Raw genomic sequence first — 25,508 nt, forward strand, 5'->3', positions numbered from 1 at the left:
TCACCTTCACGTGTAATTGGAATCCTATGCGTCGCTGTAGGGAACTTTGTTAACATCATTCTATACTTTAATGTCAAAACTACAAAACAATATCACAGTAAAACTAAATTTGTTAATCTAATTTCTCAGATGTATTCAACAAGGCCCGAGGTTTACAAACTGAATTTATGTATTATATTTTCAGAAAGATCTACTTCATTGTTACTGTCACACGCTGACTGTAAATAACCAAGCTAGAAATATTTAATTCAGTCGTTTGCAGACGTTAAAGTTGCCTAATTTGTCAAATAATTCTCAAATCGAACTATGAGAGATCCACATAGGTATTTTATCAAATATATTGTAAATAGTTGAATATAAATTGATTTACTGTTTGTTCACAGTCTAGCTCCGTACAAAAATTTAAATTATTTTGCAGTCAATAGCACATGTTTAAATATCAATGCAACTTAATTATACCCTTATACAATAGTTTCAAAATTAATAAGTTAATTCATAGTTGCACTGATATGGTAAATAGTTAATATATGTGGGAAGGAAAACATGCTTATTGAATGTATACATCTTGTACGCATTTTGTAAGGAGAATGTCGCTAGTAGCATATGGCGGCACCTTTACCTCAATGGAAATCCCAGTCAGAAAGGTCGTGGGCAACTCTAACGTCAAGGGTTTTTCAAAGGTCGTGGGCAACTCTGACGTCAATGGGAATTTAACATGGAGAATATTGGGCTGTTTACAGACAAGGGAATGGATTGAGTTCGTATAGGGACAATAGGAATTGAATACAGGGATGTATAGTGAGAACGGGAATTTAACATTTGGTGGCGTCATGGGGTTTATAGGGTCAAAACTTTTTATAGCGTGAAATGTATCTGAAGGGACAAAGGGTTGATAGGGGCAAACTTAGGCATACAGAAACAAACAAAACGTCAATGGAAAACCCAGACAAAAAGGTAGTGGGCCACTACAGCGTCAAGGGTTATTTAAAGGGCGTAAGCCACTATAGCATCAAGGGGAACTGAACATGGGGAAATTGAATTTGCTACTTTGGCCTCAAAAGAAATTGAACATTGGGATGTAAAGTAACTATGGATTGGGACTGTCTAGCGACAATAGGAATTTAACATGGGGAATACAGGACCGGCACTTTGGGGACAATGGGACTTTAACATGGGAATATTGGGCCTGTATAGAGAAAAAAATACTGGCTTTGGATAGGGACAATATGAATGATGACGTCACAGTACTGGACTTTGGCAACAATGACCGCCAGGCGTTATATAAAGTTATATGTCCCGCTCCGCCCAAAGAAAGACTCACAGGCAGAGTAGAGAATCCAAAATTAAAAGTCTATTCAATGGGTACAAAACATGTATTCAAATATATACATGGGTTCTATGGCCTGTAATTTGGTCTAAGCACTATCCATTCAATACATAAAAGTTCGAACATGGAACAAACCTATTCACAAGTTATCTATTTTTTGGTTCTTAAAAACTACTTTTAAAAAGTTAAAGTTCATGCCTTCAAAAAACCCGTATACAATGTATATGCATTTAAAAAAAGACAAGAAACAAACGATCAAATACGACAAACTCCGTGCTTTTCTTTTTTTCAGTAACACACGTTGTTTAAATCTGGTCAGCTACCTTTTGTGTCCCAGCTAGATATTTCCCATCACGTACTCCCTTTCATCTGTAGATATGTTGGCATATCCATCATGCTAGGTGCATTTATCCATAAGCAGATTAATGTCGGTTTTTGTCTTTTCCTCATGGAGGTACAACGTATGATATATGAATGGTCACTTTTCCATCGGAGGTGTCAAAGTTTTCTCTCATCATCTGCAAGTCTTCAATAGCCCTCAATAGCTTGCAAGAAGGTAATTATGCATGTGTACTAAACCCGAGACATAAAGAAGAGTTTAAACTGTCGTGATACATAGATAGGCTCAAAAGACATCAATCTTTGACTTGACACTGACGTCTGAGTTTCTGTAACAATCAATCAAATCAGCCCGCGATAAAACATGCTGCTTCCTCGGCCGGAACGTCTGAAGCAAAGTCTTTAAATTTCACAGGGTAGATGCACGTTTTCGTCTAAATTTTCTCGAAGGCACTATCTGAGTCGTTTGGATGCTAAAATACTCATTTTAGGTCTACTAAATATTTTCGTTCTTGGACACACTTTGCTGTGATGGGATGGTGGTGAATGAGGTTAATTATATTTGCTCCTTCCTTTTTTCATCTTCGTAGAGTTGTTCATCTTTCTCGACGTTTGTCTTTGCAATGAAGTGTCGTTCTTGTTAGTCGTCCCTATTTATACTAGGTGATATTAGCGTTTCCATAAGGTAAAGTCTTGTAGTCTGGAAGTCCCACGGGTTGCACATAGTTTTCCATGACGTTAGTAAATAAACCACCAAGAGTTAGTAATGCATTGGTAATATGATCGTGAGGCACAGCATCGCACTCGGGTTTTCTGTCGCTTGATACTTACTGTGTGAAAGAATTCGTCTTTCTCGCTTGGTATAGGTAGTTTCAAAGGAGTATCAGTCTTGGAAGATTTTCCTTTTATATGCTGGTCAGTATAGGCATGTCCGTACGGTAAAGTAAAGTGGTTGGGAAGCCGTACTCGCTTCTGATACACGATTTTATACAGTTTTTCCAAGGGCCGACTGACCATTTAGTGTGAGTCAATGTACAATCTTGAGCGATTCGCAGGAGGTCACTTTAAAATCTCGATTGTCTCCAGATTCGTACCCTTCTTTCAGCATACAAAATTTCACCACTCGAAAGATGCTATGACTGAGAGTCAATCCTTTCACTTGACACTCAGTGTACGATTCTTTTTGTGGGTCCCGGTATTCGTAGCCGTAATTTTTAGGACCGCCACTAGAAAAACTTCAAATATTGTCGTCCGGGTGCTTGACCATCCAGACTCATAGAATGTCTCGTTCGATGTCAGCGTGCCCGTGACCCAGACGATATATGTAGATACAACTGCCCGTGTCAAAATACAGCACACGATGTCCTAATTGGTGCAATGCTTTATACAATTTAAAGCGAGCATGGGCTGTCACGTTAGCCGCAATGAAGACATTTCCAAATTTGTTAGCTTGTTCAAATTCCAGTTCTTCCTCGTAAGTTCAAGTCCTCACGAAGAACATCCAAGTGTTTCATGTGTTTGATTTTGTCGTGAATCATCTGGAAGTAATGGGAAGCTTCGGACAAATACTCCGTCTTTGGTAAATACGGTCGTTGTGCCATTTTACACCATTTAACATCAGTTTGGCAAAGGATCGCCTTCCTTCGTATTTCTCCACTTGGTCGAAAGCGTTGCCTATCTGTTCCCAGTATTTCGCTTTGAATTTATTATGGTCTTTGTGGGTGTGGCACCAGGAAGGATAGCCGCTGGATTCTTGTTTCATTTTTAAAAATGCATACACGTAGACTGCGAAAATGCCTCTCTGTGTCTCGGCGCCCATGTGGTACAGTTCTGTCTTGGGAAAGGGGTAAATTCCATACCCTTCTAACAGCTGGTATCCCATTTCCAGAGCTTTGAAAAATTCCACACTGACAGATGTTCTCGTCAATGCGCGTTCATCCTGGGTGTGCTGACCAGGTCGGTCTTGGCTGCACGTTTCGGCACAAGTACAGCACAAGGGAAACACCATCAGTCTTCCGAGGCAATGGTGAGGTCAAACGTGATGATACTTTATATTTAATCAGTCCTTTGTATTGTTGAATGCTGTCCAGGTCGAAGCATTCCGTCAGCTATTGCGGGTGCCCTGCGGTAAAGCGACACTATTTGCATACGTATGGATACAGCAAACACACGTCCAAGTATTTGATTTCTTCTTCTTTCTCCTCGTCGGCGTAGTTTCGGATACACTTGGCACACGTCCGTCCTGTTCCACGGCTTCAGAGGGTCCACCAACCATCCACCGAATACCTTCCGATGGTTTTTTTGCCTCCTCCGTTGTTAGCATGTTGGATCAAATTTTCTTCCTTGCCGCACAAGTAATGTAGCCAGCGTAGGGCTTTGACCGAGTATTGAATTTGACAAAGTTTTTCTTTTGAGCGCTGATGACAGCCAGTGTAGTCTTTATATATATATATATATATATATATATATATATATATATATATATATATATATATATATATATATATATATATATATATATATATATATATATTCATTCAATCAATTATGCCTAATGGAATATTTCATTTTCTCGACTTTGAACATTCGAACGTATATCCAAAAAATTAAATTATATTTCCCCCAGCAGATTTTCCTTGTAATAATTTTATTTTCTTAAATATTTACAGGCATCTTAATTCTATCACTTCTTATTTCTCCATTTTTTTACTAATACCGAAGGTTCGCAGTTCTGAAAGAGCTATATATACATTAACGTCAGAATATAGAATGAGATGGAAGAGTCTAAATACCTAAACACCTATTTCAGTATTTTAATTATTCCTTTAAAAGTAAATATACTGTAATCTTTTGAATTATAATTTATAATTATGGTCGTAGCAGGCAGACGTATAACAAATGTATGAGTATTTTACTCAAAACCCCTTTGTCAAAGTCACGGGATGGGTAAGGAAGGAACGACGATCCCCGTTACGATCAATTAAGTTTAAATAATATTCAAGCACATAATCTTCTACAAAAAATGTTTATTCTACAATTCATAATTGATTATGATGTTTACCTATGCATGCTACTGATACAAGATTATCTAAAAAAACACAATGCAGGAACAAAACTATATAAAATTATCAAACGTTAGACAATGAAGGATTACTGTAGATGTGTGCATTTATGCAAGCTGATAGGATATCAACAGCAGCCTAACGCATATCGATTACCACACCAGCATGTGAACGTGACCTTCTCATTCAAATAGGCATAAAAGGTTTATTCAGTATAATTGCGGGTTTGCAGAGTTATTGACAGATTAAATTAATTTTGAAGTTATACAATCTATTTCATTTGTATTGAGAAATTGTGAAACAATTTCGAATAGGTTCTATTGTTGGAGTGTTTCATATATAAAAAACATCTGCCTTGCGTGCTCTCTAACCTAATCCAAGTTTTTTGTTTTGGATTCGCTCTGGCAATTTGTTATATGATCGAGTTTTAATTGGAGTTCATGTTTTTATGTAAAGTGAAGTATTCATTTGCTACGACAACTGAAAGAATGTCTTCTATAATTTTGCTTACCTATGTATGGATGCAACTGCTGCTACAAGACTGGTTCCTTGATGTTTACTTTTGTCGTTTTTTTAATGTAGTGGCTAAGTCCCATAGTCTCAATCTATACATGCTTTGTTTGCTAATTACATTCTAACAATTTCAGATCCTAATCTTCTCCCTACGACTTTTATGAACATGATTAATCTGATTAGATAATCTTAAGAGTGATGAGTGGCCATCATTCTAATATATATATATATATATATATATATATATATATATATATATATATATATATATATATATATATATATATATATATATATTCATTAAATCAATTATGCCTAATGAAATATTTCATTTTCTCGACTTGGATCATTCAAACGTATATCCTAAGAATTAAATTATGTTTCATCCAGCAGATTTCCCTTGTAATAATTTTATTTTATTAAATATTTACAGGCATCTCAATTCTATCACTTCTGATTTCTCCATTTTCTACAAAAGATGTGTATTCTACAATTCATAATTGAGTATAATGTTTACCTATGCATTCTACTGATACAAGTATTACCTTAAATCAATACTATCTACAGTAAATGCATCTATCCTGACTAGTTTTTCTGCATTTAATGTTTTAAAAAATTTCCAAAGACACCTTAGGTATTGAGGTGAAGACCGTTATACAGAAAATAAAAGTGTTTGTGAAATGTAAACTGTGATACAGCATACATTAATTAAACGGTAATACATCAGAACTTGCGTAAACTCAGTTCAAAAAATTCACAGAAAATGGAATGTCGACAATGCATGACACATATTTAGTTGCACAGACATTATTTCGACTGCTACCTTTAGTTTTCAACTGTTCAAAGATTATTCTATTTTGCTGAGTTTTAAATGTGTTTGTCTTACAATCATGCCAACCGAAATTTAATTAAAATTTTATCGAAAGAAATGAATGCAATCTTTCCGCAAAATGTTAGTTTCCAGAGTTTCTTGATTAATCCATGTTGGTGGGAATGTTTTTATTCAATTAATATTGTGAGCGTGTCATGCAAAATGTATGAAGCGTATGAAACAATAACAACATGACTTGGTATATGTCATTATATTAAAACGGTCAGTTCGTATTACCGAACAAACTTCCTTGTTCATATTTAAAAGAATGATTATGCATTGATTCAAATATAGCCAGATAGGTCATCTGTGTCGTTTTCGTTATTTATTTATGATTATTAATATGCAGTTACGGATGGCAGCTGGTGTCAAGAGAGAATAGCTTGTGGTTTATCGATTAATAACCCATGCTTATACAATGTCTATAAGATTGAAATCTTTTTTACCCAAGACACTTTACAGTTATAGCTGTTTGATAAGTTGAGAGAAATAAGTGTTGCAGTTAAAATCTACTACTCAAGTTATTCTTGGACTGGAGAATAGAGCCTGAAAACATATATTTGTTCCTCAGTTGACGTAGAGATATTTAGTAAAAAGGTTTTGTAATTGTTGCAATTAAGGGATGTTGATTTTGGGGAGACAAACGCTGACCCTCCAGCTCATTCCCTGGGCAATGATATTCAGTATCGAGCGGTTTGTATGTTCGTCAGGAATGATTAAGAGACGCAACTAACTTAAGCCAATAGCCCTAGACCCGATTTTTACAAGCCTAAAAACTTCAGACTTTAAATGATTCCTTGTAATGGCCAATCAGGAAGCAAAGACCAAGCAAACAACAATAAGCGTTGAAACTATACAATTTTATCTAACTGTTTTAAATGGAATTCAATTTTGGAAAAGTTTAATATTTCACGTAGTTGTAACGAACTATTCGATTTTGACCTACAGAGAGAAGAGTAATATTGGTATCTTCTTTTATCTTTCGTCCAATGCATCACGCATGCTCACAACCCAAAATGGTGTGCCCAAACCAGGAAATAAAAGGAATCTTACACTAAAACGGATTTAATCCAAGAAGGCACCAAAAGAACAACAGTAAGCATCATCTGATTACAGCCACCACTTCTTTAATTAAATAACTCCCTAAATGTGTACACAACTACTTCACTCGTCCATTACTACTGCGTGTTGTAGATCAATACCAAATTCTGTATGTAAACATATGTAATTGCAGAGTTTGTTTGAGTGTATTGCTTGTCTATTTTATGTTTTGTTGTTGCCGTTGACAATGGCTCAGTAAGAGCTTAAATAGCTTTGGCTTTTTAAAAACACTAGTCTTGCTCTGTTATATATATCCCCTGGGCGTAAGAAATTCAATTAATCAGATAAACATTAGTGCTTGCTACCAACCGTAGCCTGTTTGAATAGTAGAGACTACAATATTCTTTGAGAATAAAGTATATTTGTTGTGTATACTGCATACAGTTGTTTATGAGAAATTAAATGAGGCTCGACATAAAAACGTATCAGTTTGACTCAAAACAGATTATATGCCTATATATGCAACTAATATTACCATTTTCTGATTCAGTTGGTTCTTCTTCTTCTTCTTCACATAGTAGTTGTCCCTTCAAGAGGTACAACAATTTAACGTTAGCTGGAATGTAACGCAAATATTGTTTGGGTCACTGTATGGCCCTATGAAAGTTAACCGCTATGATTCACTATGGTTGTGGAATATTAAAACTTTTTCCTGGATTGTAATTATATGTGTTAGTTGCCATCATACTTTACTTTCCTCAACTTTTGTTTGTTTATGTGTATAGGTGTTCATGCTTAAGATGTGGATGTCTGTTGGAATAACTGTTAGTCCTCGATACTATACGTCGCACTTTACATCGCACTTACACATGAATTTGCATGTGTGAGCCTTGGTCAACAAGGTTCAGTGTTACCCAATTTCGATATGTAAGATTCATGCTTCCATTATACTTTAGCTTGTATGCGTTGGGCTTAGAATGTAAAAGTCATTGTCTGTAGTATGCGATCATGTCTTTCCTCGAGACTCCATTTTATCTGTCCAATTAACGTTCAAGCTACATAAAGCTATTCCGTCCGTCTATGCTCCAAAGTCAGATGAAGTCTATAAAATGTATCCGTATGATCAGTTTCCATACGCCCTATCGTGAACCTAATGCTGCATTCAAAATAGGTTTTGATCTGTAAGAAGTGTTGTTTGTCAGTTAGAATAGTTTGGCACAACAGGCATTCTCCAGTAAGAATAGGTAATGTATTTTGTTTTGTTCGGTCACAGTAGGTGTTTATCAGCTAAAAGAGGTTTTGGTTAGTCATAAACGGTATTGGAAAGTCAGAATATGTGGTAGTCAGTCATATCAATATCTAGCCAGTCAAAATAGACGTTAGTGAGTCTTAATATGTGTTGGAACACTCACCTTAAGTGTTGTTGAATACATATTTGCGTTGGTGAATCAGAATAGGTAGCTGCAAGTCAGGAAGAGGATTAGTCAGCCAGAGTGAACCATTTCTATGTCATTAGGTGTCTGACCCACTCAATTAAATTTTCATAAACCATGAGAATTCCTCATTATCTTAAATTTCCATCAGTTCCATCGTGTAAAAGTAATGTGGAACTCTCGCTTTATTGGATAAGTTATAACGCAACGTTCCAGTCATGTTCATGTCCCATAGAGCGCCATATACCGTTAATGTTACACTAGCATAGGAGAAGGCAGTAGCCCAGTAACGTTAATTCTTGAATGGTCTCTGCCAATCCCAAGCCGCTGATGGTAAATTACTGGCCTAAATAATCATTAAATTTCATTTAAGCATTGAACATTCGGTCACCAAATCGCTAATGGCAAATTTTCCTGGTAGATCCCCAAGTATTTAAATTTCCACATAACCATACACTAGCCAATGATATTAAATTTCTATACATCGTCAATGCTACATATGTGTTTTATTCCGATCAGGTGGAAAGAACAAACATGATACGGGTTAAGAATGTCAAGTGTGTCAGGCCGAGACAATGTTCCCACGCCGTATCGAACGAGTTCTTTCCACAGACTCAGAATAAAACATGTATGTGGTTTAGTATTTACTACATGTCCCCTTTTTATTCACACATTCCTTTAAAAATGTTTAAGATAAGCATTTTGCATTTTATGAAAGATAAATATAAAAATATACATTTAACTGTGGCTAAACATATATAAACTGTGCAGTTGCATCATCATTTCAAAAACTGCCACACTGCAGACATCGTAGCGATATGACTGAATTTTTTTTAAAGCAACATTAAAATTCAAAACAGACACACACACACACACACACACACACACACTAAACTAATTTGATTCATCGATATTTTGTAATAGACAAATTGTAGGTCCTTCCACTTAGACTTGCTCACCAAACAATATAATTCAAAGACTATAGTTCTGAAATTCGGAAGCGTAACTGGAGTTTTGTTATGTTTGGTATTTTAGATCAATTACATTTTAGAATATCTCGTTAGGTTTAACAATGCGTAAAGATTTGTTCAAACTTGGACCAAGCCTCGAATCTTGTAAAATTTCAATACAAGATTTTAGCGGCAAAGTACTATTTATATTTCAATACAAGATTTCAGTGGCAATGTACTCTCTTTCTGTCGGTCTCTTTTCTCTCTCTCTCTCTCTCTTTCTCTCTCCCTCATGCATAATGCCAATTTAAACACTAGCTTCCTCCGAGAACTCATTGTTAAACATTATGTTCAAGATAGCGTTGACCACCTCAATAACTCGAATTTCTCGGCCTAAACACCGTGAGAGCACCTAAATTGCCTGATTCTGCTTAATACTCTCCCATTATCTCCAGCGCATAATCAGCTATTTTCACCAAATGTAATTGCATTTCTTAAACATACAAACGCTATTGACAATTTTGAATAATGTAAAGTGCATAATAATAAATCATTTCCGATAAGCTATAAGTACACTACTGTATTATTTAATATTTCAACATAGTACAAGTTGATCAAGGTTTGGTGTGCGGTACGGACATTTTAGATGTGAGAAACGGAATTACAGGTTGAGAAAGCTTATCACCTTGCTAAAAATATTGATTTATTAATGCTAGTGGTTTGACTATTTGAAAGAGAATGTTAACAACCTGGAAAACGATTTAATATGCAGATTGTATGCACAAAAGATATGAAATGCATCATATGCTAGAAAATAAAACAATTACGATATATTAATTTGACTGTATACTTATGCAAGTTGCATGGATACAAACAACTGTCTTGTTTATAAACGATTGCCACGTCAAACCCAACGCATATGTTCAACAAATTCCAGGTTGGAAAAATATCAAAAAACGGAATGCCAAGCATAAGCTAACAATTTTCAACCCTACCTCTAGTGCCAACTACCACAATATATCTAAGTGACCACCATATTATTGTGTTTAAATTTGATGAAAGCCCAGTAAGTCATGTTGATTGAGATAATTACCTATAATTACCTATTTTCAACATGAGCATTTTAATATCAATCTATTTAAAGATATAGGTATGAGCCTTTGAGACTCAATTCATTTTCATGACCTTATACATTCATTTTCTACATTTAGAGATGTTGCGTTTTCATCTCTTTAAGGCGTGCATATCTGAGTGATTTTCGATCGTATGACACTTAATTTATTCTACAAGAATGTATTTGTGTTCTCTGAGTGTAGCATCAGCGTAAAGACGCATTTAGATATTTCAATAACACCTTTAAAATTGTAGACCCATAAATTGTAGTTGACATCATAGTACAGTGATTTTCAAAATTCGAAAAGGGACAACCTCTCCCGGTCAATTACTTTTCTAAAGAATGGTTATATGGAAAGCTTTATAAGATTTAAACTGTTATTTCAAAAGTCACAACTGAGCTTCAAGTTCATTCTACTGACGCATCAACACATTATTTTAATATCAATATGTATTGCATTGTACGCACCATTTATGATGACTCAAGATTATAAAAGTGGTTTCTTAGTTTTAAAATTTTTGATTCATAATATGTTGCTATAATAGCTGTTTAATAATTTGTAACATAAACATATTATTGTAATTATATTATTTAAAGGAAAAGGGTAGTCTTTATGTAGAACGTAATAAGCAGAGTATGAAAAATTGTCTTACGTGTTAAAGCAAATATGTAACAAAATATATTGTTTTGTCATTATTGTAGGCAATGGAGGCTGATTCTGAAAATGTGGCAACAAACCAACAGGTTCCAGATCGACCTGGGGGGAATGACCTTTATGACGAGGTATATATATATATATATATATATATATATATATATATATATATATATATATATATATATATATATACATGGGTGTGTGTGAGACAGACAGACATACAACGTGGATCTTTGACCAGAGTAGTGCTAACTGCATTATGTATAAACACAGGCTTTAGAATCATGACCAACACCTTCGTAACTAGACACCGCATACCAGGTTGCTTGCATGGGATGTGTAGGAGAATTTAAAGATAATGAGATATAGAGATAAGCTGAATAAACGTCCAATAACATGCACATCGGATAAAATTACTCTATCCATAAAAGGAAACTAAATCACAAGAACACAAAAATCCTATCTTAAGTTTTTTGGTCTTTCCGTGCCGTTGGTTAATAAACTAAGTTTAAAATATTTGCCATATACATTCTTCGTACGTTGTTATGTGACTTTCCGATCGGTACCACGTAATACGAGGCAGTCTATCACGATCTATAAATAGTGCATTTGCTAAATGCATTTTATTCAATTTAGATTATAATCATCCCGTTTCGTAATTTTGTTTGATGTCCTTTAGAAAGATAAGCGAACCTCAGTCGTATCTAACAGCGAATGCATACTGATGTAAATTAAGTATAAAGAATATTCCATTATCTGACTTTGGTGTATGTAATATATGTGCAAAACGTTGCATTCAATGTCCGCCAAATGTTTTGTCTTAAAATCATTCTCGTACATATTTACTGATATCTAATTTCTAATGTCTGCATATATTCTCGGATCTCATTCGCTACTAACGATTCCAATGCTTGCTGCAATTTTGTATTTAAATTATGTCTGCCTCTATGTAACTGTTTATGATGACCATGCTCAGTTGAGTACTGGTTTTTATAAAGTAGATAATAATTTCTAAGAAATAAGAAAAAGTGCCTTCTTGACACTTAAGTGTTGGACAAAATCTTGTCAGCATGACTCAAACATAGATATGATAGACATTGGTGCAACCTGTTACATGTTGTTCTGATTTTGTTGCTTCTTGTGTTTCTTCTTCGTGCATTAATATTATGTGTATGAGGTACAACGTACTTATTAATCAACATACGCAAGCAGTATTTGTTCTGTAAACTTTATTTAATGTATACGTTCAATATTTGATATGACATACATCCTGATAGACAATATCCTCTAACTACTCGCATACTGCTTAACAAATAAACGTCGTCTTGTGAATACGATCTGAGTAATTTTCAGAAGAATAATCCAGTCCTTTCTAAACTGAAATGGCAGGATGGGTTGCTGGAACTGAAAGGTGATTTATAGGGGATTGATTTTGCAAATAGTCTCTTCGGAATGATGAACATCGATTTCTTAATTCTTATAAACAATGAACAACTAATGAATTTCCATCTCATGTGGAGTTTAATTGTTGCTTCCATCTAGGTAAAATATAAAGTAAAAAGTAGGACAGTATCGATGCTGATTTTACTTTAAAATGTATTTTTAGTAACCCTATGATTCAGTTAGTAACGTCATATATTATGTGTGGTTCGTCATTGATAGTATCTACATCATCGACAGGGATAACTGCCCTAATACGTTTGTATGAAGGAATTAGTGATTGCATTTAATGAAGACTTTTGGAATACGTTCTCTGAGATTACTTCTAATACTAATGAGATTTGCTGTTACCAGCTTGTATTTTGCTAACCATTAAGGTTATTATAATGATAACCATTTAATTAATCTTTCAAGTTGTATTTCCATTTCTCTGTGGCAGAATATTAATACACATCCGGGGCATGTATTAGTCAGAAAAAGATGGGGGTCCCGGATATCTATAATTGGTTAAAACTGTTTGCTTCATCATAAATATTTGTTTCAGGTTGAAAGTTGTTTACGCCTTAAATTATCTTACAGCGTCAGTCCGTACTCTCTGACGTATAAAAAGAAATCAAATATAGAAAGGATAAACTTCAATATGTTTAGCGAATGGCAGTTCATACAATATGCAAAATATGGGACATTACGGAATTAAAAGATCCTTTTTACAAAAAATTTATTCTGAATCGATTATAAAAGTATCACACTGTATCAATTAGTTTATCCGCTTCACTTGAAAAGCAGATATATATTCAAACATATGCTTGGTACAAAATCCCAAAGGAAGGTGTAACAACTTAAACACTCTTTAAAGAAGTATGTCGCCAGGTCACGTGATTTGCGCAGACCTCAAATGTACAGATAGTACGCTAAATAATCAGCAAGATCGAGTAAAGAGATACGATTAACAAATAGAGGGCATTCAACATCAACCATAGCAAATAGACTTTACACCTTTGATTATAAACACATCTGAAAAATCCGTTTTAATGCATCATTATACTCACAATTAAATTAGATAAAATAATTTGTATTAAATTATTGCTTGGTTACCATAAACCCTTACAGCGTTCAAATTATTTTGGATATTACTAAAAATTCCTATGTTGCTGCATCCCAAGGTTAAGAAATCTAGAGCACAAAGGTTTTCCATTTCCAACAGTTATGACACTTCATCAGCATCAAACTGACGACCAAATGTCTTGTGAATACTTTAACATTGGTAACATTGTTTGTTTGTATTATCTTTCAGTCTTAACCATATCTGAGTACACCCAACGCTCGCTTCTGAATACTTCAAATTAATTCAGCCGTGTTCCCGCTTTTCTAAGTTAGAAGGTTTTGTTTCGTCCTTGACTTATGCTTTTACAGACAGGAATTTTGTTGAGAAACCTGTCTCATATTACCACATGACTTGTACGGATGAAAAGCGTATCACATCAAACCAAATATTATCGTTTCAGTTGCGCTTCCTGTTTGAATTAGCAAAGTGACGCAGGCAAAGTACTGAAACTCGAAGTCAGGATGACATGTAAAACGGGTACTGGCTATTGAGCTATCGAAACAGGATGTCTCCTTATGGAGCATGATACTTGTATACATCCCCTATTCTGCATTTATATTATGATATTATGTCCATGCAGTAACGAAGTGGTCCTACGTCTCCGTGTATATTACAAATAGATGACAACAAATACATTAAACCAAGTCCTTCAATTAAAACTAAGCTATTTAAACTCCCTTATTAACCGAACAGGAAAAGAAACACAAGGACTTTGCAGTAGAGTCTGCAGCATTCAGTCATCTGTACTAGTTTTGTCAATATTTCGTGCGTTTTGTTGTGTGCGAAATAATATATGTGTGAATGTATGTGTTAGTTTTCTTGAGTCACAAAACCTTATTAAAACCAATTAGGTCGTGTTGTATGATGGTATTGGTGAGAGTACCAATGAAGCAATAGGTCTACACTTTGCAGGTGCACTGAGAAAGATGAGGTTATCGGTTACATTTTTGCAGCTGATGCATTTCATAATTGCTTGTATGATTTACCGTAAGCCAGATTTCTAGCGTTTAAACATTCTAGACCCTTTCATTAGATTCCCTTTCTTCTAATTTGTTATTATTTTTCATCTCTTTCCCTTTATCATTTCTTATTTTTCCAAACATACATGCATAATCCATTGAATTTCTTTCATTTTGACATAAAAATCGTTTTTGAATGCTTGAAATATTAGTAATTTCGTTTTTTTTATATTCCATATTTCATCCATTATCATCTCTTTTATTTCATTCTGTCAATTGAAGCACAACTAATTTATTAGTTGCTTCATGATACCCCCCCCCACAAAAAAATTAAATGTGTAAGGTGACGGATCTGCAACAGATGCACACTAAACTTGACAAAAGCCATAAGATGGCTCATTTTCGTTCAAGAAACGTATCCCATTAACCGACCTAGGCATTAACCGACCTAGGCCTTTCAAACAACCGAAATGGATGCCAACGGATGTTGAAAACGGCTGGTGAAAACGATTTACAACACCGCGATTCGGGGCTACGCGGCCAATAGCAGCGTCGGCCCACTAACGTTCTCGGTACGTGGCGAACTCGAACTAACCAAACTGACCCATTACGTACTAGGTATTCAAGGTAATCAATAATTCATTATCATTATGTGAGTGAAAATAAATAATACACATATATCCAAATGTAGATGAAACATTATTTATAACTCTTTTTTAAAGATTATAGCCTTTGATTACCCTTATTGACATAAACATACATTATTAGTTATGTAAATCCAATACATTGACACCCTTGTGTTTAAATTCTATATATTGATCATCCATACTAAGAGATCCATATAACAACCACCTTTTCTATAACTTTCAAAAGTTGATTCGTGTTTGATTACTCGTTTAAGTGGGATGTTCTGATTAGTTCCAGTCAGTAACGATATCATGTCCGTATAGAATTAGTTTAACGCGGTGTTCGTCATTCTGTTAAATCTGTTAAATACAGTTTGTTGTGGCAGTAAGATGTTAACCCATCCCTGTCATAAATATCACGGTCTACATCTTACATCGCATGACTGGCAGGATCAGTGTTCTTCCTCTCCTCTGTAATTGATGTATGTCAAACGAATTTTCACCAAGTATTGTACAGAATCTGAGAGAGAGAGAGAGAGAGAGAGAGAGAGAGAGAGAGAACAAAGATGTTTTGTGGCCGGTACAAGTCATTGGGTCGCAGAGAAAATATATGTTTGGTATCTCAGAAAAATTTCTGAGTGTTCTTATATCTAAATAATTCTTGTGATTCTTATTCAGATGAATGTTAATTGGAATCAAGCGTCATCTCGCTTTTATGACCTAATATACGTTTGTTTTTTACTTAAATGTGCTCAGTTGAGAAGATATACCTTATATAATGTTATTTTTATAATTTTTTAAAAGAATTTTACAATTTATCTTCATGTTATAGTTTATGGATATTTCTTAAAAGAATTTGACATCTTTACCTTTTGTATTGTAATTTGTAGTAGAACATGTTTATGTTTGTTTGGGATAATTTATCATACAAAAGATTTGAAAGATTTTACCAATTTTACTTTGACATTTCAGAACGTATTTTTAAGTGGCACTATGTAAATGGGGTTGTGCTTGCGTGCTATGCATGCATGCATGTATACATACATACATACATACATACATACACACACATACACATACATACATACATACATACATACATACATACATACACACACACACATACACATACAAACATACATACATACATACACACACATACGCATACAAACATACATACATACATACATACATACATACACACACATACACATACAAACATACATACATACATATATACATACATACATACATACACACACATACACATACATACATACATACCTACCTAACCTATCTACCTACATACATACATACATACATACATACATACATACATACATACCTGACTGGTGTCTTTTTCAGTCACATCGACATGAAGAACGTAGACCAATGATTGTCGAAGAAATAGAGCCGACCGATGAGAGGACAAGCTGTGGCATAAGGCTGGGAAATACACACCCCAGTCCACCTTCTTGCAATGTTTTTGACATCGAATACAAATTTCATTCTATTTTGGATCGAAAATAAAGTTCTGTGTACAGGACATATTGCTTCATATCTGACTTTGATGTTTATCTTTTAGAGCAACCAGGGTCAACCCCAATGATAGATATCATTTTCTTATAAACAGTTTAGTGAGTAATCACAATGCAGAGTTGGTGGAGATTTGTTTGGGGATTTCTGTTAATTACAAATTATTGTTCTATGGTTAGGTGTCTATTGTTAAAATATTAAAAGATGGTTATATGTCCCTGAAACTCTGATTGAACGAATTAGACACACACTCACACATACACACACACACATATATATATATATAGCCATACAAACAGACGTCACACAAGGAAATATCATAAACCCTAAACCACCGAAGAGGGAAGAAAAATCAATGCATACAACTAAAGTAAATACCCAGTTATTAAATAAACCTTTAGAAGGAAACAACAGCTACAATATGACATATACACTAAAGGACATCATTAGGTCACTCAAGGACAGTCTAACCCACTTAGAACAGTGGGCACCTACTTTCTCTTCAAAGTTTAACAGCAACCATGGATAATACAACTATTGTTGACACATCTTAGCCCCATCCCAGCACATAGAGCTGGTTAGAATTTAGAAGTGACACCCTGATTATATCTAAAAGTGTATTTAGTGTGGGTTGACCCTGTCCTCCCATAATGCATCTGTATATGTTCATTGTATAAAACAATAATGTCAGTTATAAATTTTTTATCATTCATATTTGTAAGCTTTTTAAATGCCATTAAGCCAAAATCATATGTACTTTCCGACCTCCATTAGGACTTTTAGAGGTCCGAGTTCCATAAGTTTGGACTTCCGATTTCGGGTCGTACTATTATCCCAACGACATGTTAATGTCATGGGCCAATTTCCTCCCCCTTGTTTCCTTTTTTATGTTTTTTATTTAGTTGACTTTGCCAGAGTCATTTAGTCCCATTTATTATTATTTTATTATCTTGTTCTCCTTTCTCCTTTTTTTATTAAATTTTTTTTCTTTTCTTTTTTCCACGTATGTATTTTTTATATTGGTTTATCTATATCAAATGGTTCCAGTCTTTTCTTAAGTAAGTATATAAGAATAATAAGTGTGTATATATATATTTGTATGTTTGTATGTGGTGTAGGGGTTTTTATAGTATGCCATAGCATACTGTATATTATTGAATTTTTTAAAGGGTGAGGATTTTTTATTGTTCAAAACATTGGAACATTTTAGTGGGTATATCTTAATTTGGGGTAATTCTCAAACAGGGAGTTGAGATGTATTAAGTTTTGATTGATGTACCGTAGTACTTTGTACTTCTAATCGTTATGTATACGTTATGTAGAATTACATATTCATTAGATTCCTATTTCGGTTGAGTCAAATTGTTTATGTTCGTAGAACATATATACATGTGATAGGTCTTAGTATGTTAAATGCATTCAAATGTGTATTACTTTCCTCACGAACGGATTTCAGTGTATACAACTGGGAACATTTTGCTTCGGACCCATCTTCATGGAATGACCCGTGGGCAAAATTGCCGCATGGCGCGACAGATCAATTTAGAGCTGAATCGAGAGTTTTCTGCCAACAAACAGCGGGATTCTCTGTAATGGAATAATTGGTTCTCGAATCTATGTCCAGATGGAAAAAGTCCGTCTGAGGCCGTCTGGACGTCGCTGGTATTACATCAGGCTTCTTCATTTATATGGAGACGTTTCAGTGAGTTGAATTTGGAATAAGATGGTTATACAACTGTGGCAGAGATCCCATCATCAGAAACTTTAATAAACGTGAGATGAACTCTTTGTCACATTCATTGTTCATCTATTTTAATTACTTTCCAAATTTGAAAGTTCTATTAAACTGTGATATCTCATTATCAAGTATTAATTTTAAGGTTAAATAATACAACTAAAGGCTAACTAACCATCTGGCAATGGAATAATAGAGGATTATTAAAAAAACCTCCCCAAATTACAACAAAAAATCAACCAGGCAACCAATAAACCAGATATAATATGCATCCAGAAAACACACCTTACCAATAAACAAACAAAATTAAGCCAAAATAATAGGAAACTATCCTGGAATTTTTAAACACCGCAACAATGGACAAAACGGAGAAGGTCTAGCAATCTTTACTATCGACACAATAACATATGTTGAAACATTACCATCTCCAATTATCACAAACGATATAAACAGCATAGAACATCAAACAATAATGGTTAGCACAGGTAACACCGATATCCAAACTATTAATCTATATGACCCAGGGGGCAATAAACACACAATTAGCCCAAACATCTACCATCATATTACCAAAGCTAAAATCAACAGCTTAATCATCTGTGGGGACTTTAATGCCCACAATGAATTATGGGGAGAGAATAAGAATGATATAAGGGGAAAAAACATCGAAGAGTGGATAACCAATCACGATCTAGCCATCCGTAACGATGGATCCAAAACTATACTAAATCCTGAAGATGGGTCCCTCTCGGCCATATATCTTACCATAAGCACCCACAAATTAGTGCAAATCACTACTGAGGTGTAGATCAATAAGATTCACTAGGAAGCGATCACTTCCCAATCATTGTCACTATTCAAATAAAACCCCAACACATACCCATTTAAACCACACCCAGATGAAAATATAGTCAAGCTAACTGGGATCAATTTTAAATCCTGCTAGATCAAATAAATGTTGACAACCTATACCATCCAAATATTGACAATCATCATGACACCATAATAACTACCATTTTAAAAGCATCTAATCAGAGTATCAAAAAAGTAACAAACAACTAACAAAAGCCAAAAGTACCATGGTGGAATGAACTATGCACAACAGCGCTCTAAATAAGTTCGAGAAAACTACAACCTTATTAGAGTATCTTAACTCTAAAGAGAAAGAACAATTACTAAAGAACACAATCAAAACAGTAAAAGATAACACATGGCAAGCCTTCTGCTCTTAACTTAACCTAAATATTAAGTCAAAGCAAGTCTGTGACAAAATTAAAGCAATTAGGGTAAAAACAACATATACAACCCCCAAACTTAAAGGCACTGCTACCAATAAAGACAAAGCAACCATACTAGCAAAACATGTCTCAGATATCAGGATCAATATCAACTATTCCAAAAATTTCGAAGACCATAGGCAAGAGATAGAGCTAATACACACTCATATTTTCCAAGACCTAGGAAATCCCGATTCGGACTTAAACTGTGAGATAGCACTGAATGAATGGAACAATGCACTTCCAAAAAAGAAACATCCACAAGCAAGGATCAAATAGGTTATATAATATATAAAAATTTACCCAATAATATTACTTAAGCAATCCTTAAATTACTAAACAGAATCTGGGACACAGGAGAACTACCACGAAGTTGGAAGCAAGCCATAGTAATACCCATCCCCGAAACCATGCAAAGACCCCAATGATAAAAAACTCATACAGACCAATTTCCGTCACAAACAATGTCCGTAAATTAATGGAAACCATAATATCAAACAGACTGAAACACCACCTCGAAAGCAACTCCTTACTATCTGAAAATCGATATGGCTTTCGAAACAAACGCTCCACCATTGACCAATTATTCCGACTTCACCCTCAAGAGAGTGTACTCAGCCCAATACTCTTCAACTTAATGATAAACGACCTACACTATTACCTGGCCTCCAACAAAGTCAATCTATCTCAATTTGCCAACGATAGCCGCATCTGGAGAGCCGGAAACCCCGCTAGTAAACCAGTTATAAAAGAATTACAAATTAGTCTAGACAACATAGGAAAATGGGCAGACAATTGGGGTTCAAAATCTCACAGGAAAAAACTGTAGCAATAATCTTCTCCCCAAAACGCAACTATAAACTAATACATCCAAACGTATATATCCAGGGAAAAGTAATTAAATATGTTGAAGTGGCTAAATTCCAAGGCATGTATTTTGATATTCACCTAACTTGGAAACAACACATATAATACATAATTAAAAACTGTAATAATGATCTAAACTTAGTACGAAGCCTAAAAGGAACATATTGGGGAACAAACCAGGACACTCTACTCACGATATACAAGTCATTAATTAGATCAAAACTTCACTATGGCTGCCAAGCCTATAACTCTGCTAAACTAACATGGTTACAAACGCTGGACGCAATACAACGTAGAGCACTACTTGTGTGCACCGGAACACTCCCGTCAACTTCCCTTGACAAGCTCCAGATCCTAACCGGGGAATTACCATTATATATGAGAAGGCAAGACATGATACTCAGATATACAATTAGGATAAATAACCACCCAGGCACTCATCCCACCAAAATCGCAATTAATAAATGTAACATCACATTAAAATCAAACTAGTACCAATTATCCCAGGCGGCAAACTCGCCCTGGAACTCGGGGAGAAAATACCTATTTTTGAGCAACAAGACGAATACGTAAAACCACCCAACCTAACCCCTTGGATGCAAAGTACCACGAGGGTCAACACCAAGGTCACTGAATATGGGAACAAACATGAACAAGAAAACAAACTTAAAACAATAATAGCAAATGACATCCAATTGTCATATGAAGGATTCACTAAAGTCTATACAGACGGATCCAAAAAACAGCTGAACCACCAAGAACGGCGGCAGCAATAGTTATCCCAGAATACAACATTCAAGTGGGATACCGACTGCCAGATCATTGCTCAATCTTCACCACAGAATTCTGGGCAATCATTGAAGCTCTCAAATGGATAAAAGATAATAATATACCAAACAGGTCGTAATAAGCGGTTCTCTTACTGTAATCACATCTATCAAAAATCGCCACACTAGGACCAGAGATCATTTCCTTGACAGGGCCTTCTGTATGCTCAAAGAACTATCCACAATAAATCAGATAGTTGACTTCATGTGGATACCATCGCATATAGAAATCCATGGAAACGAACAAGCCGACAAAATCGCCAAAACCAAATTAGGAGACCCCAACCATATTCCATTAAAATACAGCACAACCGAACCACAGAACTTCGCTGTTAGCTATATAAACCAAAAATGGCAGGAGCATTGGAATATCCCCACCAAAAGAAGGAAACTATACATTTTCCTACCAGAAGTAGACCGATCCAATAAACCACCTAAGGGCTCTAGTGTAGACCAAAAACTCATTAACATATATATATATATATATATATATATATATATATATATATATATATATATATATATATATATATATATACATATATATATATATATATATATATATATATATATATATATATATATATATATATATATATATATATATATATATATATATATATATATATCAGGAAAAACTAGGTTAGCAGGAAGCTTTGGAAGATTTACTGGACCCAAACCAGCTAACATAAACTGTCATTACTGTCACACTGTTGAAATCCTAAACCTTATTTTCAATGATTGTACAAAATTCAGAAAAGCCAGAAATAATTTTCAAATACTTCAAAAGCAAATTAAATCACCTTATCGATACCCAGACTTCTTATCTAACCAAAGCATTCCTTCCCCATACACACCACAGCAAGGACAAGACAGAAAGAGACGTCGACAGCCTTCCACAGCTCATAAACACGATGACACCCTTCCACAGCTCGTAAACACGTTGCGAGAGAGACTAAGAAAAGAACAGTTAGATAATGATGGATAGTAGCCAGTTGTCTTTCCAACAGGTAGAGTAACAGAAAAACCCTGTCCCGCTATTTGGTTATACTCAGAGTTTATCGTTAGCCAGAACAACCTATGGTCGATCAATTGAGCGAAAAATAATTGTCATAGCTACAATAATACATGCGTCAAGGACAATAAAGCTGTCCATTTCATTTCTTTTGTGTTTCAACAAATGTAATATAGTAGCACTATAAGACAACTAAACTTGCAATTTATCTTCTTTCTCATTTTAATTAAAATATAACATCTTAATAATTTTTGCCTTCTTATGTTCAAAACCTTAGCACCTATCTTTTATATATCAAAATCTTAATGTTATTACCTTCTTTTTTACCTGCTGATGGGTATCGTTTTATGAAAATCTTAAAATCTTATTTTTGGTGTTTCTAAGTGAAAACATGTCGATTTGTGTGGCGTAACAGAATTGTTTTAAAAATAGTTACAATTGGCATGCTGCAATGTAAAGTTAAGTACACGGAGGAAGGAACTAATTAAATACAAAATGTACAGCTTATTGTCTTATTAATTGTATTTACTCATTATAAGACAACTCAATATATGCAAAACAACTGTGAGAAAAGTGTCGTATTTAAACCTTAAATAGAAAGATAATAATTGTCTTTATCTGGCGAACAAATGCAAAATGTGTGGTCGCAAAGATGTAGATAGGTTAGGTACACACTTATAACAATTATCTATATTAGCAGAGACCGTCGTATAAATAATGGATTAAAAATACAATGAAAAAACAATGAGCACATGTGTGTGTGTGTGATTGTTTGTTTGTGTCTGTTATAATCAGAAACAATTCCCTTTTAAAATATTACACCATATATTCTATTGCGAAAAACTCCAATGTTCTGTTCTAATCTAAATATTATTGAAAACTGTCGTTGCAAAATTGAAAACACACCAAGCACCTCATTTTGTTCCTTCCAAGAATACCTTTAGCTATAGGATGTCTGAATAAAATAAAAATATTCAATTTCACTTCTAGCAAATCTGACATATATCAATGCACACACACACAACCGCACACACAATTCTCTCTCAGTCATGTATGGGCTTAATATCAGATTAGACCCACACACACACACACTCTCGCACATCCTCACCCTCGCCTCCCCACACACCTGTACATCTCGTGTCATGTATGGGCTTAATATCAGATCAAACCCATTTTAAATAAGAATCGAAGTCCTCATAATAAAGATAATAATACTCTGTCGGTTTGAAGCGAAAATTATTTTCTGGAGGAGAACAGTAACATAGCAACCGTTTCCCAATTACATGCCTTATAAGTCTACTTGTCTAGTGTTACATCTTTGAAAAACGTATCAAAATTGGCCTCTTATCAGAAAACAAGAACATTTGCTATATATATAGCTTCTATTAAATTACATCAACTAGCTATCTAAGAATTATTCTGAACAAATCGCTGAAATGTCCATGAATTATATAATTTTAGTGTTATGAATCAGTTGAAAAATAATTTCGGGAAAGAATCACAAACTGATTTGTGTGAAAAAGACGAGTATTTCATTTCTACGCAAATATGAGAAAATTAGTTTTCCGTTTGCTACAACAATATCGCCAAGTATGCCTAATATTTACTGACCAATTGATTAACTGCTTCCTTCGCCCAGATAACTTAGCTCCTCGTCTTTTGAACTCCTCTGACCGATGATATCATCCATGATCCGTACGATTGAGACATTTTGTAAAGCAAGATGAAGATACTCTCTTATCTTGCTTGTTTCTTAAGCGGGAAGTATACCAGAAGAAATTGTGCACAGCCTTGTTGTTTTGCTGCCACCTAGCGGTTTAAAGGGAAGATAACTGACTATAATCCTTTATTAGACGAATTTGATTAGTAAAACAAAATGATGCACCGAGAGTCTGACGAAAGTACCAAGTCAGAACTGGATCTGTTTGCGATGCCACCGACCATGATGACGATGCAAGATTCACAATGAGTAGAATATCATCACCGTCTCGTCTTTGACTGCTCTAGCCCCATGGAAATTGGGATTAAAGGACAAACCGAGGATTACATCGATAAAGTTTGGACATTTTGTGATGCCATTACTGCGATATAAAGTTCCTAGTCTTGTATCTTTGTTTCAGACAAATAGTAGTTTTCCTCTTAATGCATATGCTAAAACATTTTAGAAACACTTCAAAATGACTAGTAGACCTAGAGTTAGGCTAAGCCTATTGAAGTAAAACGTTAACAGGTGTGTACAATTACGATGCATTCTTAGTAAGATCAATTTGGGCTCAGTTAAAGGAGTGACTATAAGTCTTTAGTATCTGTTACAAATGTGGATGACCTTACTGACTCACCATTATATCATTAATATCTGGCTTTGTAGATTGCATGTGTATCATTTTACAGTCTCATTCAGTCCCTTTAGCTGCCACATGCTCTAAGTTACAACGGGTGACTGGCTATATGTCAATAGGAAGGTTATACGATATTTTATACATCGATAAGGTTTGGTTCTTCTTTTTTCTTTCTTCCCCTTCTTGTTGAATTCATTGTACATTTCAATATTAGGAATGGAGGACTGCAGCAAGTATGAAGTGATGCTTTTTGAATATGTAGCAAATATGTGTGAAATTGATTTAAACAAGAATATTTAGATTACTAGAAGAAACACTCAGTACACGGGTGAATGCTATCATTTTGCACGGAATGTCTGTACATTTCTAACAGAAAATGTATGACTTTTCATTTAAACAAGTACATTTGTTTAAATCAGAGGTACTCAATTAGAGATACTCTATATCGAAAAATGAGAGTGATAATAGAGAGAA

General features: G+C 34.7%; 1 protein-coding gene across 1 annotated transcript in view; it reads left to right on the forward strand.

The window, feature by feature from the left end:
• The window catches only part of LOC149782144 (uncharacterized), a 40,758-nt gene extending 23,144 nt beyond the window's left edge, over positions 1 to 17,614 (forward strand). The window contains exons 4-5 of the mRNA XM_089934828.1: positions 11,353 to 11,433; positions 16,804 to 17,614. Coding sequence (XP_089790954.1) covers positions 11,353 to 11,433; positions 16,804 to 16,968 — 246 coding nt within the window. The 3' untranslated portion in view covers positions 16,969 to 17,614. The remainder of the gene's footprint in view (positions 1 to 11,352; positions 11,434 to 16,803) is intronic.
• The last annotated feature ends 7,894 nt before the right edge of the window (positions 17,615 to 25,508 follow it).

Source organism: Sinohyriopsis cumingii, chromosome 15, assembly GCF_028554795.1.
Source record: "Sinohyriopsis cumingii isolate HCF-2022 chromosome 15, ASM2855479v2, whole genome shotgun sequence".
Lineage (NCBI taxonomy): Eukaryota > Metazoa > Mollusca > Bivalvia > Unionida > Unionidae > Sinohyriopsis > Sinohyriopsis cumingii.